Below are 13,330 nucleotides of genomic sequence, written 5' to 3' on the forward strand. Positions count from 1 at the left end.
TTGCAAGATTGTAAGCTTGCGAGCAGGGCCCTCCTACATTTTGACTGTCTGTAAATACCCTGTTTTGTTGTATCACTGTCTGCTATTGTAAAGCGCAACGGAATATGCTGCGCTATATAAGAAACTGTTAATAAATAAATAAAATAAGTCCAGGGAATAAACGTGGTTGGCAGCAGGGTCACGGACCTGGAACTGTCAACCTGGGTCAGACTATTTCAGACATAGGCAAAACTGGGTATGGATCATAGGCTTAGGTTAATCTATGGCTTAGTGTCTAGGACAGCCCCAAAAGCAGTCCAACTGCTGCTTTTATCACTCTGTTCATGCCCACTAAGGTCAGGTTTAGGCGCACATAGTGGCAAAACCCAACCAAACTAATGGGCTCAATGCAAAAAGTCCTGCTTGTGTGCCAAAACGTGTGACTATTCACAAATATTAAGCTTGTGGCAATTGTATACAGGGACAGAGTGTGGCCTGCTGGGACGCCGGGCCTGATTCCGTTTGGCTGCCCATCATCCCCCACGTTGGCTGGCTGCTGCTGGCGCAATCAGAGCTCAGCTCCGATCACTGCAACATTAGGATAAAGCATCAAGAAGCTCAATGTCGCATCAAGCAAAATGGCCACCGGTGGATCTTCTGTGCATGCGCAGCAGCGCACCCATAAGCCTTTGCAGTAGCGGGAAATCAGTCAGCACTACTCTGCCTCCAGCCCCATGTGTCTGTACACAACAAGCAGCCAAGCCAGGAGCCGGCAGCCAGCCAATTCTCCCTCAGCATTGTCACACACATTTTGTGACACACAGATACCACAAATTGCAACACACAAATACCACAAATTGTAACACAAATAGCATTGTCACCCACAAATAGCATTAATTAATGTGTGCCTATATTTTATCTACCATTTTATTTATATAGTCTATTTAGATTCGTATTATTAGTAATCCAATGATTATGTGGAATTCCTATTTCAGTTAAAAAATGACTTTTTCTATTCACCCATAAACTTCCACATTTTATGATTAAAAATACACAATTTATTAAAACAACTAGGTGATTCATCGCGCCATAGTAGTAGTAGTAGTAGTACGGGCGCTCTTCACACCGTCGTAAGGGGCTGCGCCCCCTTAATTTGTGAACATTTGTATATGAGAAAGATGGTTAGAATTGTATGAAAGATGCCTGTATTGCAACTTGAGTTATTAGGTGAAATGTGTTAAATAGAGAGCATATAATGTGGAAGAGGGTGTGTATTGTTTTGTTTAATTAAAAAGCGGTTACAGAGTAAGATGTACATTGATAGTGTGGATGGTACAGTGACATTTGTGGGTGTGGGGGGGGGCTGTGTGTGCATGTTGTTTAGGTGTGTGTGTGCAATAGTATAGTAGGGTGTTTTTGAGTCAGCGGCTCCCCACTGGCAGAGGTCACGACACAGGAAAACAGGAGGCTGGGTAGTGATAGGGGTGTGTGGGCATATAGGGGACTAAAGAGGAGGGTGGGGGACACTGTGCAGCTTCTGCCAGTGGGTGAGGGTCCAGCGTGGCAGCACAGGAGTACAGGACGTTGCCCCTGAGTCAGTGTCTCCTCCTACTGGGTGGGAGTTAGGGTGCATGAGAGCAGGAGGCTGGGTGGTAAAGCATGATAGGGGAATGTGGACAACACAGGGTGAGCGGGTCCCTAGTGGCAGAAGTTTCGGGGCAGGAGAACAGGAGGCAGGGCAGTGATAGAGGTGTGTGGGCATGAGGGGTAGTAAAGGTTTTTGGCTGTTGCAGAGTAGGGATGGGCATTGGTGCAGAAGCCATCGATGATTGGCATTGATGGCGATTTTGCACCCTGCCATCTATAGTAGTAACATATTACTTGGATAACCATCGATTGTTGTAGCTATCGATGGTCATCCATTATATCTGACTGAAGAAGCCGTGGGTCAATCAGAACTCGTGGCGGGACTTCCGGGTGTGGGGGGAACCCACCTTAAAAAAAAATTTAAACTTGATTGGTTCTCCTTTGCCATTGATGTAGGGAAACCATCTGGTCCTCCCACATCGATTGCAAAAGTATTCAACATCAGCCATAAACCATCGATGATTTGAAATCATTGATGGTCGATGGGCATCCCTAGAACTGGAAGAGGGTGGGGGACAGTATGCAGCTCCCGGCAGTGGGTGAGCGTCTCCTCCCACTGGGAGGGAGTGAGGTTGCATGAGAGCCGGAGGCTGTATAATAGTGGTATGTGGGCAAGACATTGATAAAAGTTGTGGTGCTGGTGCAGAGGACCGTGGGGACACTTTTGGCAGTGGGGGAACCTGCAGCGCGGCAGCTAGGGCTGGATTTCTCACCTAGGGGCGGCACCTGCTTGTGGCGGTACAGGATCCCCCATTCTCACGGGGTATGTGAAATGCGGGAGCCGGGTCGCTGGGGGGGGGGATTGCCGTAAGGGGGTCTGGGGGGTCCTCAAATTTCGGGAGGGGGGTGCGGGGATCTGCAATTAGCGGGAGGGGGCGGGGGTCCGCAAATCGTGGGAGGGGGCGCGGGGGGGCTTGAATTGCGAGAAGGGGGGGTCCACAAATTGCGGGAGGGGGGTTGTGGGGGTCAGTGAATTGCAGGAGGGGGTTGTGGGGGTCCGTGAATCGCGGGAGGGGCGCGGAAGGTGCGGTGAATCAAGGGAGGGGAGGCGCAGGGGGTCCTGGTAATCGCGGGAGGGGGGGTCGCGGGTGCACGCGAATCGTGGGAGGGGGGGTCGCGGGTGTCTGGGAAGACTTTCTACTTGCGTCATTGTGAAAACATTCCAAGAATGGTTTTCTGTGTCAATGCGGTGGTCTGGGAAGGCAACTGGGACAAACCATCTGCGTTAGCATGTTATGCAGTCTGCTTGAATTCTGTAGTATTAAAATATCTACCTACGAGCAGAGCCTAGTTCTGCATCTTTGCAGTAACAGGGACAGGAATGCCCTTCTGAGGTCAGAGATGGACGAAAGCAGTTGGTGGTCAGTATAAGGAATCTGCTGCAAGCAGGTCTGATTGCTAAGAACAGAAATGTGGGTGGCTGATGATCCTCAGTGGTCCATTCCTGTGGCAAAAGGTCGAGATGGCGCTGGTTGACACAGGAAAAAGGTCAACAATGGTTTATCATGATTTTTTATTCTTATTTTTCTTTACCTTCTTGTACTTTACCATTCACGTGGACTCGGATTGGGAGTGGTGTAATGAGTCATGTGAGGGTACATGGCACACTAACTGCGGGGCCTCATGCTCATGTGTTGACTTTGACACCAAAAAGTCAGTAAAAACTTATGTCGACCTTCTCCATGTTGACATTTTACTTATGTCAATGTTGTCATTATGGATGTCGACCTTTTGTCAATGTCAATCTCGTGCATGTTGACCTGTTGGTGTCAACCTATTAATTGTCAATCCAAACATTGTTGACCCTATGATCCATACCCCACATAAAACCTATACGCACATTGCACCACCAAAAGAGTGGGCGGTCCTCCCGTATCCCTCACACCTCCTAGTGAAATAGGCAGAATGGGAAGATAAATACATTGCATCTGAGGAGGGGGCGGGGCCTAATGGCATGACTCTCTGCTAATTGGGTGTCTTAGCCGCGCCCTCTACAAAAATAAATGCTAATCACTGAATTCTACCAGGAGGCGTCATGGTTTAGTGAGGCTAGTGGCCAGGGCCAGCCCTATCCCCCGGTTCCAGGCACTAGATAGACAGTGCCCAGTTAGTCAGACCCTGTATGGCCAACATGTAATAGGTGGACAGGTATAAGGTTGACTATGTCTAGGTTCTTACTTATAGGTGAACAGGTTCAAACAGTTGACACAAATAGTCGACACAAGTTAGTGGTACAGTACGACACGGTAGTGTAGTGAGCCACCTAGCCCAAAGCATGGCGAGGGTACAAGGTACACTAATTAGGGTCACCATTTGACCCTGTTAGCCTTTTGTACCTTTTGACCTTAGACACAGTTGACCTTTTTACGGTTAACCATTTGACCCTGTTGTACTTTTGACCCTGTCAAACTTTTGCTTATGGGGTCGGCAAATTAACTGTCTGCTTACTGAACCACATTGAACTTACATTGAACCACACCCACATTTTCACCTACCTGAATCTCCTCTACAGGCTTCTTCGGGGGCAGATTGTTCAAAGATTGGTAAGTATGTTACTATTGCAATTACACATAGATGCAATTAAACAAAAGTTTATTAAATATTTTCAAAAAAAAATTGCAAAATCTCTTAAAGATCCAACAAAAACTGTCCACTGTTTCCTTGAAGTAGTGAAACACCGTACAAGAGCATCACATTATAAATACATAAAATATATATCTGACCGTTTCCTTGAACACACTGTTTTCAGTTCCTCCTTTTCTTGGTGTAGGAATTTGGTGCATTATTGGTCAATCACTTCTCCACTTGCTGTATTTTCCTTTTCATTTTAATTAATTGTTATGATCAGAGGCGTAGCATAGAGCCATGTCACCCGGAAGAAGCTAATGTCACCGCGCCACCCACCATAAATTCAGATCATTGCATGCAACAGGAAATAAAACTTGACTCCCACCGGAAAAAAACATTATATCCCCCATGGAGGAAAAAACTCAAACACAATGACCCCCACAGGAAAAAAAAATACATATTTTGATCCCCACAGGGAAAAAAACACTAAGGGAATACTAAGGAAAGTATCCATTTTTGCCAATGACTAAAAACTGAGCAGGGTGATTAGATCAGATAAAGATGTCTCCACACTACAGAGGGATTTAAATAAACTAGATGACTGGCCGAAAATATGGAAAATGAGGTATATTGTTGATAAATTTAAGGTCATGCATCTTGGGTTATACTTACAATCAAAATTGGGTAGAATTGGATAAATCAGATTTGGAAAAATACCTAGTTGTCCAAGTTGAGGTGCATTGCTCAGTGTCATGTAGCAGCCAATAAGGCCAACAAGATACTAGCCTGTATAAAAATGGGCCTGGAGGCTAGGGATACCGAAAAAAATTATGCCACTGTACAAGGCACTGGTTAGAGCTCATCTAGAATATGGAGTATAATTCTGGGCTCCTCACTACACAAAGGACATCATAGAGCTAGAAGAAGTCCAGAGAAGGGCGGCCAAGATAATAAAAGGGTTGGAGTCATTAAGCTATGAGTACGGATTAGACGATTTAGGATTAGGACTAGAAAAGGGACAATTAATGGAAGGCTTGCTTAACATGTAGAAATATATCAGCTATTTGGGGGGCACCAATATTTATCTTGCCTCCGGGCAACTGGGACGGACTTACACCACTGATCAGGGGACAATATACTGAACTGCCAGACACCCTATATACTTTGAGGTCGGACGCTTGGACACATGGGCATGCACTAAGGCTCGGGGAGAGGAGATTTAATACCCTCCAAAGGAAAAGGCTTTTTTTATGGTCACAGCAGCTCAGCCCCATCACCTTCCTCAGCCACAGCCCCTCAACTTCTTCATCCACAGCCCCATCTCTTTCCCAAGCTCCCAGTCCCATCCTCAACCTAAACCACTATGTTACCATTCCAAAGCCCCTTCCCAATCCTCAGCCACAGCCTCCATTATCTTCCTCAGCCACAGCCCTAGCCCCATCCTCATCCTCAGCCCAATCTATGTCCTCAGCCCCAGCCATATCACCATCCTCAGCCCACAACCCTTCACATTTTTCAGCCACGGAACCATTGCCTTCCTCACTCCCATCACTTCTCAGCCTCATCACCTTTCTCAGACTCCAACCCCATCAACGTCCTCAGTCCCATCTCCTTCCATCATAGCCTGATGGGACTATGTGTGGTGATGTGGCCTGTGGAATCACTCTGCCATGCCACCAGCTGTAGATGCGTGCTCAGCCTAAACCACATCTTGTATGACCCAGCACTCGCCAGGCCAGGCTACTAGAGAGCTGGGTACGGGTCACTGCTCAGTGCCCTCTAAAGTTTTTGACACCTGGAGCTCATGCTCCATCAGAATCGCCCTTGCTACACCCCTGATTATGATGTAGGTTGGAGCTAATGTTGAATGGACCTCTAACATCACATTGGGCTATACATATGGAACTATAGCCAAAATTGAGCTACAACATTTGTTATGGAATAAGATAAACATTTTAAAAATAAAACTATTAATATACTTTTCATAAATTTGTTCTATAATGTTTCTGACTTAAAAAAATACAATCAAAAGGATTCTTGGCCAAATGCAATAAGGTGTGAGAATCAGAAAGTAAGAGATTTTGGGAGAGTTTTACCATTATTATTTTTAAAGCGGCAATCAATTACATGGCGAAATCAACCTGGTTTTGCAGTGTAAATGACAAAAAAAAAAAAAAGGCCCATTTTGTCTATTCTATGTTGATTTTCTAAAAATGTGGATTGTCGTACTATGTCCCTCGTGTCCGGTCAGTGTTGACTTTGTGCATGTCGGCCGGTTGTCAATGTCAATCTCGTGCATGTTGACCTGTTGGTATCAGTCTATTAACTGTTGATGTAAACATTGTCGACCCCTATGATTTATATCCCACGTGCTGTATATACGCACATTGCACCACCAAAAGAGTGGGCGGTCCTCCCGTATCCCTCACACTTCCTAGTGAAATAGGCAGAATGGGATGATAAATAGATTGAATCCAAAAGGGGAGCAGGGCCTTTTGGCATGACTCTCTGCTAATTGGGTGTCTTAGCCACACCCTCTACAAAAATAAATGGTAAACACTGAATTCTAGCGGGAGGCAGCATGGCTTAATGAGGCTAGTAGCCAGGGCCAGCCCTATCCCCCTGTTCCAGGCACTGGATAGACAGTGCCCAGTTAGTCAGACCCTGTACGGCCAATTCCCAGGATTGAAAAAATGGCCCGGGATTGGCATTCCTAACAGGGGTGCTGGAGCCTAACACATTTCGATGGGTATCCCCCAGTTTTTTCAAAGGCCTTTGAAAAAGCTGGGGGATAGATGTAAAAGCTGGGGGATACCCAGTGAAACGCGTTAGTCTCCAGGACCCCCGCCTTCTTCTTCACAGTGTGGTTGTGGAACAAAGTTCAAACCCTCCACAAGGATACCTGAACCAGGAGTAAAAGTGGACTCTGCTACCCATTGGGACTCTACAATAATACAAGCAAGGACAGTGCATCAGTCTCAGGCGGACCACCTTCTATCACAACACGGAACAGTGGCAATCATCCCGGATATGTGAGTTATTCAACTGTCCCCCCAAAAAACTTTTGCCCATTTGGAGTCCAATAGGAACAGGGTCTGCTTATAAAGGACTAGTGGGGTGTTTTCCCATATTATCCCCAAACAATTCAAAGGGGTCATCTATCCAAAGCTTGCACCATTTATTTGCCAAGCATTATTGAGGTGTCATGCAAGACATATACTCATTTGAATGTGTTTTTGAATATATTTTAATATATTAATTTTCTAATAAATTGTTATTGTGTGATTCACTTCCTCAAAAGCGCAGTTTCAATTACACAGAAAAGCAATAAAACAATGGTTTACGAAATATTGAAAAATCAGTCAAAATCTGTAAAAGATCCAACAAAAACTGTCCACTGTTTCCTTGAAGCAGTGAAACACCGTACAAGAGCATCACATTATAAATACATAAAATATATATCTGACCGTTTCCTTGAACACACTGTTTTCGGTTCCTCCTTTTCTTGGCGTAGGAATTTGGTGCATTACATGGCAATTACATGGAAAAATCAACCTGGTTTTGCAGTGTAAATAATTGCCGCTTTAACAAAAAAAAAAATGGCCCATTTCGTCTATTCTATGTTGATTGTCTAAAAATGTGGATTGTCATACTATGTCCCTGGTGTCCAGCGGTGTCTGTAGGCCTGATGTGGCTTAGAGGTGAGACCCTAGAAGGATTTGAAAGATGAACTCCTGACCCCAGAACAACACTGCAGTGTGAATGGATCAGACAGGCCACTAAGAACCTCTGCAATCTGGCTGGACCATTTTCAATAAATCAGGGTTGCCTACCCTTCCGGAATGGCTGGGTGGCTCCTGAAAATTGGGTCCCCCTCTGGGCTCTCCGCAAAGGTGGGCAAGCCAAGCCTCCCACATTCAGCCGGACACCCCAGACTAGATGGTTTGAAAATCCCAACAATCACTAATGCTCCTTCCTCTAACATGGAGGCACGGACCCAGGAGCACCGCACCCCGGACCCAGGGACCCACTGACGGGCTCAAGATCGGTAAGTATCAGTATGTGTGGGCTTTGGATGTATTAAAGTTTTATTTTTCATGTGTCACTGTGTGTTTAATTTACTATTTTTAATACTGTGGAACTACAAGTGCCAGCAGGCCCTTTAATACTCCGCATGCTGGCACGTGTGGTTCTCCAAGTCCCAGCTTGCGGGGGAGGTTTGCTGGGACTCATAGTTCCACAGTATTAAACAATAGTTTATTCTCTTTTTTACACAAAGATCAGCCCGGTGACCACCGCTCCAGGGTCACCAGGGACAGCACCAGGCTTCAGCCTGGTCAGGTAAGTACTGGAGGGGGGGGGACCCCTTTATTGGGGGGGTCCCCACTCCCCCAGGGCCCCTGGCCAGGCTGACTGGTCAGTAGTGTGATGTTTTGGCCGCGGGAACTTATCTAATATGTGTCCTCCGGCTGTGACATTACCCTGCTGGCTGGTTTGGCCTGGGGCTGGTTCTTAAAATACGGGGTGACCCCTACTCATTTTGTCCCTCGTATTTTGGGAACCAGCCCCGGACCTGGAGCCTGGGGCTGGTTTTAAAAAATCTTCAATACGGCCTCTTAGTAAATCAGGAACCACCATTCTTTTGAATGGTGATTTCTGTCGTATTCTATCGATGGTGTAATCATTCGTATTTGTAAATACAAATACAAATGTCCCATCAATACGAATACGAAAATTTGTATTTTTAGTAAATGACAAAAATACGAATACACCCCAAAAAATCGTATTTATATGCAAATAAGATTTTTTTTCACGAATTTATCTTAGTAAATTTCCACCATAATATTTTATTATAATAGATATTATTAACATATCATCATCCTCATCATCATCTCTATTACTCTTCTGTACCAACTGACATCTAGGAAACACTTTATTTGGTTTTGCTCTCTCTCTCTTTTTCTCCTGTGTCTATCTCTGTCTTTCTCACTCTGTTTTCACTGTCTCTCTCTCTCCCTGTCTCTCTCTGTGTCTTTCTCTCACTCTCTGTCTCTCTCCCTGTCTCTCTCACTCTCTGTCTCTCTCTCTCCCTGTCTCTCTCTGTGTCTTTCTCTCACTCTCAGTCACATAGTGGAAATCTCCGCTGTGTGTTATGGTAGTTTTGCTCTGTCTCTCTCTCACTCTCTCTCTCTCTGTTTGTCTCTGTCTCTCTCTCTCTCTTTTTCTCTCCGTCTCTCTCTCTCTCACTCTCTGTCTCTCTCTCCCTCTCAGTCACATAGTGGAAATCTCCGCTGTGTGTTATGGTGGTTTTGCTCTGTCACTCTCTCTCACTCTCTGTCTCTCTCTCTCTCACTCTCTGTTTGTCTCTGTCTCTCTCTCTCTCTCTCTCTCTGTTTGTCTCTGTCTCTCTCTCTCTTTTTCTCTCCGTCTCTCTCTCACTCTCTGTCTCTCTCTCACTCTCAGTCACATAGTGGAAATCTCCGCTGTGTGTTATGGTGATTTTGCTCTGTCTTGGAAACCCCAGCTGACAGCCCAACTTCCCCTCTATGCCGCTGGTATATAAGTGTCTGACAAGAGAGCTCCTGACACAGACTTCTCACATCTCACTCACAAGTGCTTTCATCTCTTCCTCCACTATGACTACCATGCCCCCTCCAGTCCCATCTGAAGACCCAGAGAACCCAGGGGTCAAGCACAGTAGATGTCGCCACCTGGACTACTGCCTTGTGTTTTCCGTAGTGCTGCTCACTGCGGTGGTGGCATCGCTTTCTGTCTTATACATAGCTTGGGAGAGACCGGTCCTGGAATACACTGCCGGAGCCATCAAACAGGGAGCCCAACAGGTGAGTGGCCCTAATTAGCTTGCGCACTTGACGGTGGCCCAAACTGATTGTCCCATAAGCCCCAGTGCAATAGTGTGTGAATTCGGGCAGAAAACAGATGGTGAAGGGTGCAAGATCAGGGGTAGATTTACTAAGACTTCTTAAATAGGCAAGTGGAGATGCTGTCTATCATTTTCCAGCATGCAATAAAGAACTGATAGCTAGAATCTGATAGGGTTGCTATAGGCAACAACATTACTTTGAATTTTTCGACATTTTCATAAATCTTCCCCTTAGTCAGTGGTTTCCAAACTGTGTGCCGTGGCACCCTGGGGTGCCTCGGGACCTTTGCAGGGGTGCCTCTGGTTTGGGGTCCAGGACCAATGCAATTTAATAATGGTCATTGTAATAGGCACAACCACTGCTGGTAGCTGCCAATCATAAACTATGTGGACGAGCAGAAGTGAATCCAGTCCCTTCTCACATAATTAAACCTAAAGATGAAATACTAACACAATTTACTTAATTTAAAAAAAAAAATCTCAAATCCCAGGGGGGCCTTGAAAAAATTCTGATACTTACATGGTGCCGTGATTCCAAAAAGTTTGGGAACCACTGCCCTAAGTATTCACTGAATGAATGAACAGATGGAGCCGCGCGTAGCCATCCAGAAAACGACGAGTCTCGGTGCACCGCTCGCCGAGGCTCGCCGAGAATGGGATGCCCGCGCGCCCCGTTCTTTCCTGCCAGCGAGCCGAGACGGATCACTCAGGTGCGCTGATGGGTTGAACAAGCGTGGCTCCTTCTGTATCTGCTGTGGTCCCCTGGTTTCAAAAAGAAACCTATGGGGGTTCTTTACTGACAAATTTACCCGGATTCATATGCATTTAGAGTACCCCAAACCCTCAAACAGTGCATGTTTTCCAGATCTCCTCACAGAATCACAAGTGAAATACTTAGCTCCACCTGTGAACCTTTTATGTGCCAGTGAATAATGAGTGCACCTGTGCATCTGCCGGGTTACTTGGAAAAAGTGACTTATTGGTAGTACTTGAGGACCGCGGTTGTGAACCACTGCCCTAGTATGTCATGCAATGATCCCCAGGTTCCCTTCCCGGGACTTTTCCATAGCAACCAATACAATTCTGTCTATATTTCTCTATTGCATAACAGAAAGTGATAGACAGAATCTGATGGTTGCCATGGGAAACATCCCCACTCTTCCCCATTAGCATGTTTAGTAAATCTGCTACCTAAGGCATGATTACTCTCTGAGCTATTATCTCATACCCTCCAACATGACCCATTCCATTAGGTACAAAATGCTCTGTTCCTGGACTTCCCTGCCAGTGGCAGTTACAGAGGTTGGAATCCAGCACAGTCCAATATTCAAAGAGGGGGGGGGGGGGGGGGGGGTCACATCAACTGTCAGTGATGTCTGGGGTGGCAGTAGGTGTGACTCCCCTTTTTGAATATTGGACTGTGCTGCAGGCTCATATCTGTAACTGCCACTGGCAGGGAAGTCCAGGAACAGAGCATTTTGTACCTAATGGAATGGGTCATGTTGGAGGGTATGTTATCTTCTAGAAGGTGCTAAATAAATAATTTGTAGAATCTGTTTGGTTGCTATGGAAACATTCCATCTTCCACAGAACTCACCGTCTTAGTAAATGTAAGCCTATGCGTCGAAGTCCAATGTTTCTCATTTTTGTCTCTCTATATTCTGTTACAGAGAAGCAGTTCCCAGCTTGGGATATATACTGGTAAGAACCCTAATACCTATTTATAAATGCAAGCAAATTCCTATGTCATTATGGTAAACAGTATATATATTACAGTGTATATTTTCCTGAAGACTAGCTAGGGAGTGCAGTAAGAAAAATGTCCTCTTACCATATTCACTATAGACACAGTACCCAGGAACTGCTCAGTTCTATGTATACCATTCATTAGAGGTGGAACAATGAAGTATGTCCAAGAATTAAATTATTGTAAATTATTCCTAAAAGTATCTGGCTGGCTCACAGACAATACCTACATCAGGTTTGGAACACCTTAGCGCCTTCAGCTGTTGGTGAACTACACATCCCAGCATGCCCTGCAACAGTTTTGCTATTTGGCCATGCTAAAACTGCAGTAGGGCATGCTGGGATATGTGGTTCAACAACAGCTAAAGGGCCAAAGGCTTCCCATTCCTGGTCTGGATAGACAATCGGTCAACACCAAAAGGTCAACATGCACTAGATTGACATTGACGAAACGTGGACACAAGTAAAAAGTGGACATGGCAATCGTCGACACATATCAGCTGCGCTCAGCACATTTTTCAAAGCAACAATAGTCGGGGACCGCGTGCTGAGGTGTCATCACTGACATGAAGAAAAAAAACTGAAAAAATTAATGTCAACCTTTCCACGTGTCGACCATTTCCTTGTGTCACCCTTTTGTCACTACTGCTGACTGATGCTTTTGTTACTGTGATTAATGAGAAAATGTATCCAAATTTCTAAAGAGTGTAGAAGTTTCACGCAGCAACCAATGAGATTCTGGCTAGTACTTATGAAGTACATGTTTATAAAATGATAGGAAGAAGCTGATTGGTTGGTATGTACTACTTCTCCAATCTTTAGATGGTTTGATAATACATCTTTTGAAATCTATTCCACTTTAATTGCAATACCACTACCTCTTTTACACCTCTTGTACTTCATAACTGACTTTCAATATTAACCATGGAAACTATCAGTGCAGTATCTATGGTTTCCATGGTTACAGACGCCACTTAGCAGGGGTCGATTGGGATAGAAAACGGCTTGGGACATTTCTGGAAGCTGCCCTCATGGAGGCGGGGTCTGTTGAGGCAGTGGGGTCTGTGGGGAAGCGGTGGGATCCCTCCACATAGGGCCTGTTTCTGAGTTTGACACAGTTTGTCAGCCATCCTTGTGTGTTTTCCCTCAGTTGTGTCTGATTTGAAACTAATTCCACTGCAATGGCCATTCCCATAGGTAGATAAGGAATTACTGCAGCCCTGGAAATATTTCCAAAAAGTTCCCCCTACCCACACACACACACATCGCCATGCTGGCATCCTCTACATCCACACCACCGGTCTGTCAGCCTCCTCCCTCTCCCGGCCACAGTTGGCCATACAGATGTGTCAGCCCACCGTGAATCTTCCCCATTGGCTGACTTGCCAATTAAGTACCAGACAATAAACAAGCGATATAAAAAAGAATGTTGGGGGAGGTTATCAAAGCTTGGAGAGATATTACATACAGAGAGATAAAATGCCAACCAATCAGTTCCTACATGTT

At 45.4% G+C, this 13,330-nt stretch overlaps 1 protein-coding gene across 1 annotated transcript in view; it reads left to right on the forward strand.

The window, feature by feature from the left end:
* The first annotated feature begins 9,808 nt into the window (after positions 1-9,808).
* The window catches only part of LOC146072824 (uncharacterized), a 4,660-nt gene continuing 1,138 nt past the window's right edge, over positions 9,809-13,330 (forward strand). The window contains exons 1-2 of the mRNA XM_083180020.1: positions 9,809-10,037; positions 11,749-11,779. Coding sequence (XP_083036146.1) covers positions 9,831-10,037; positions 11,749-11,779 — 238 coding nt within the window. The 5' untranslated portion in view covers positions 9,809-9,830. The remainder of the gene's footprint in view (positions 10,038-11,748; positions 11,780-13,330) is intronic.

Source organism: Crinia signifera, chromosome 4, assembly GCF_055691185.1.
Source record: "Crinia signifera chromosome 4, ASM5569118v1, whole genome shotgun sequence".
NCBI lineage: Eukaryota > Metazoa > Chordata > Amphibia > Anura > Myobatrachidae > Crinia > Crinia signifera.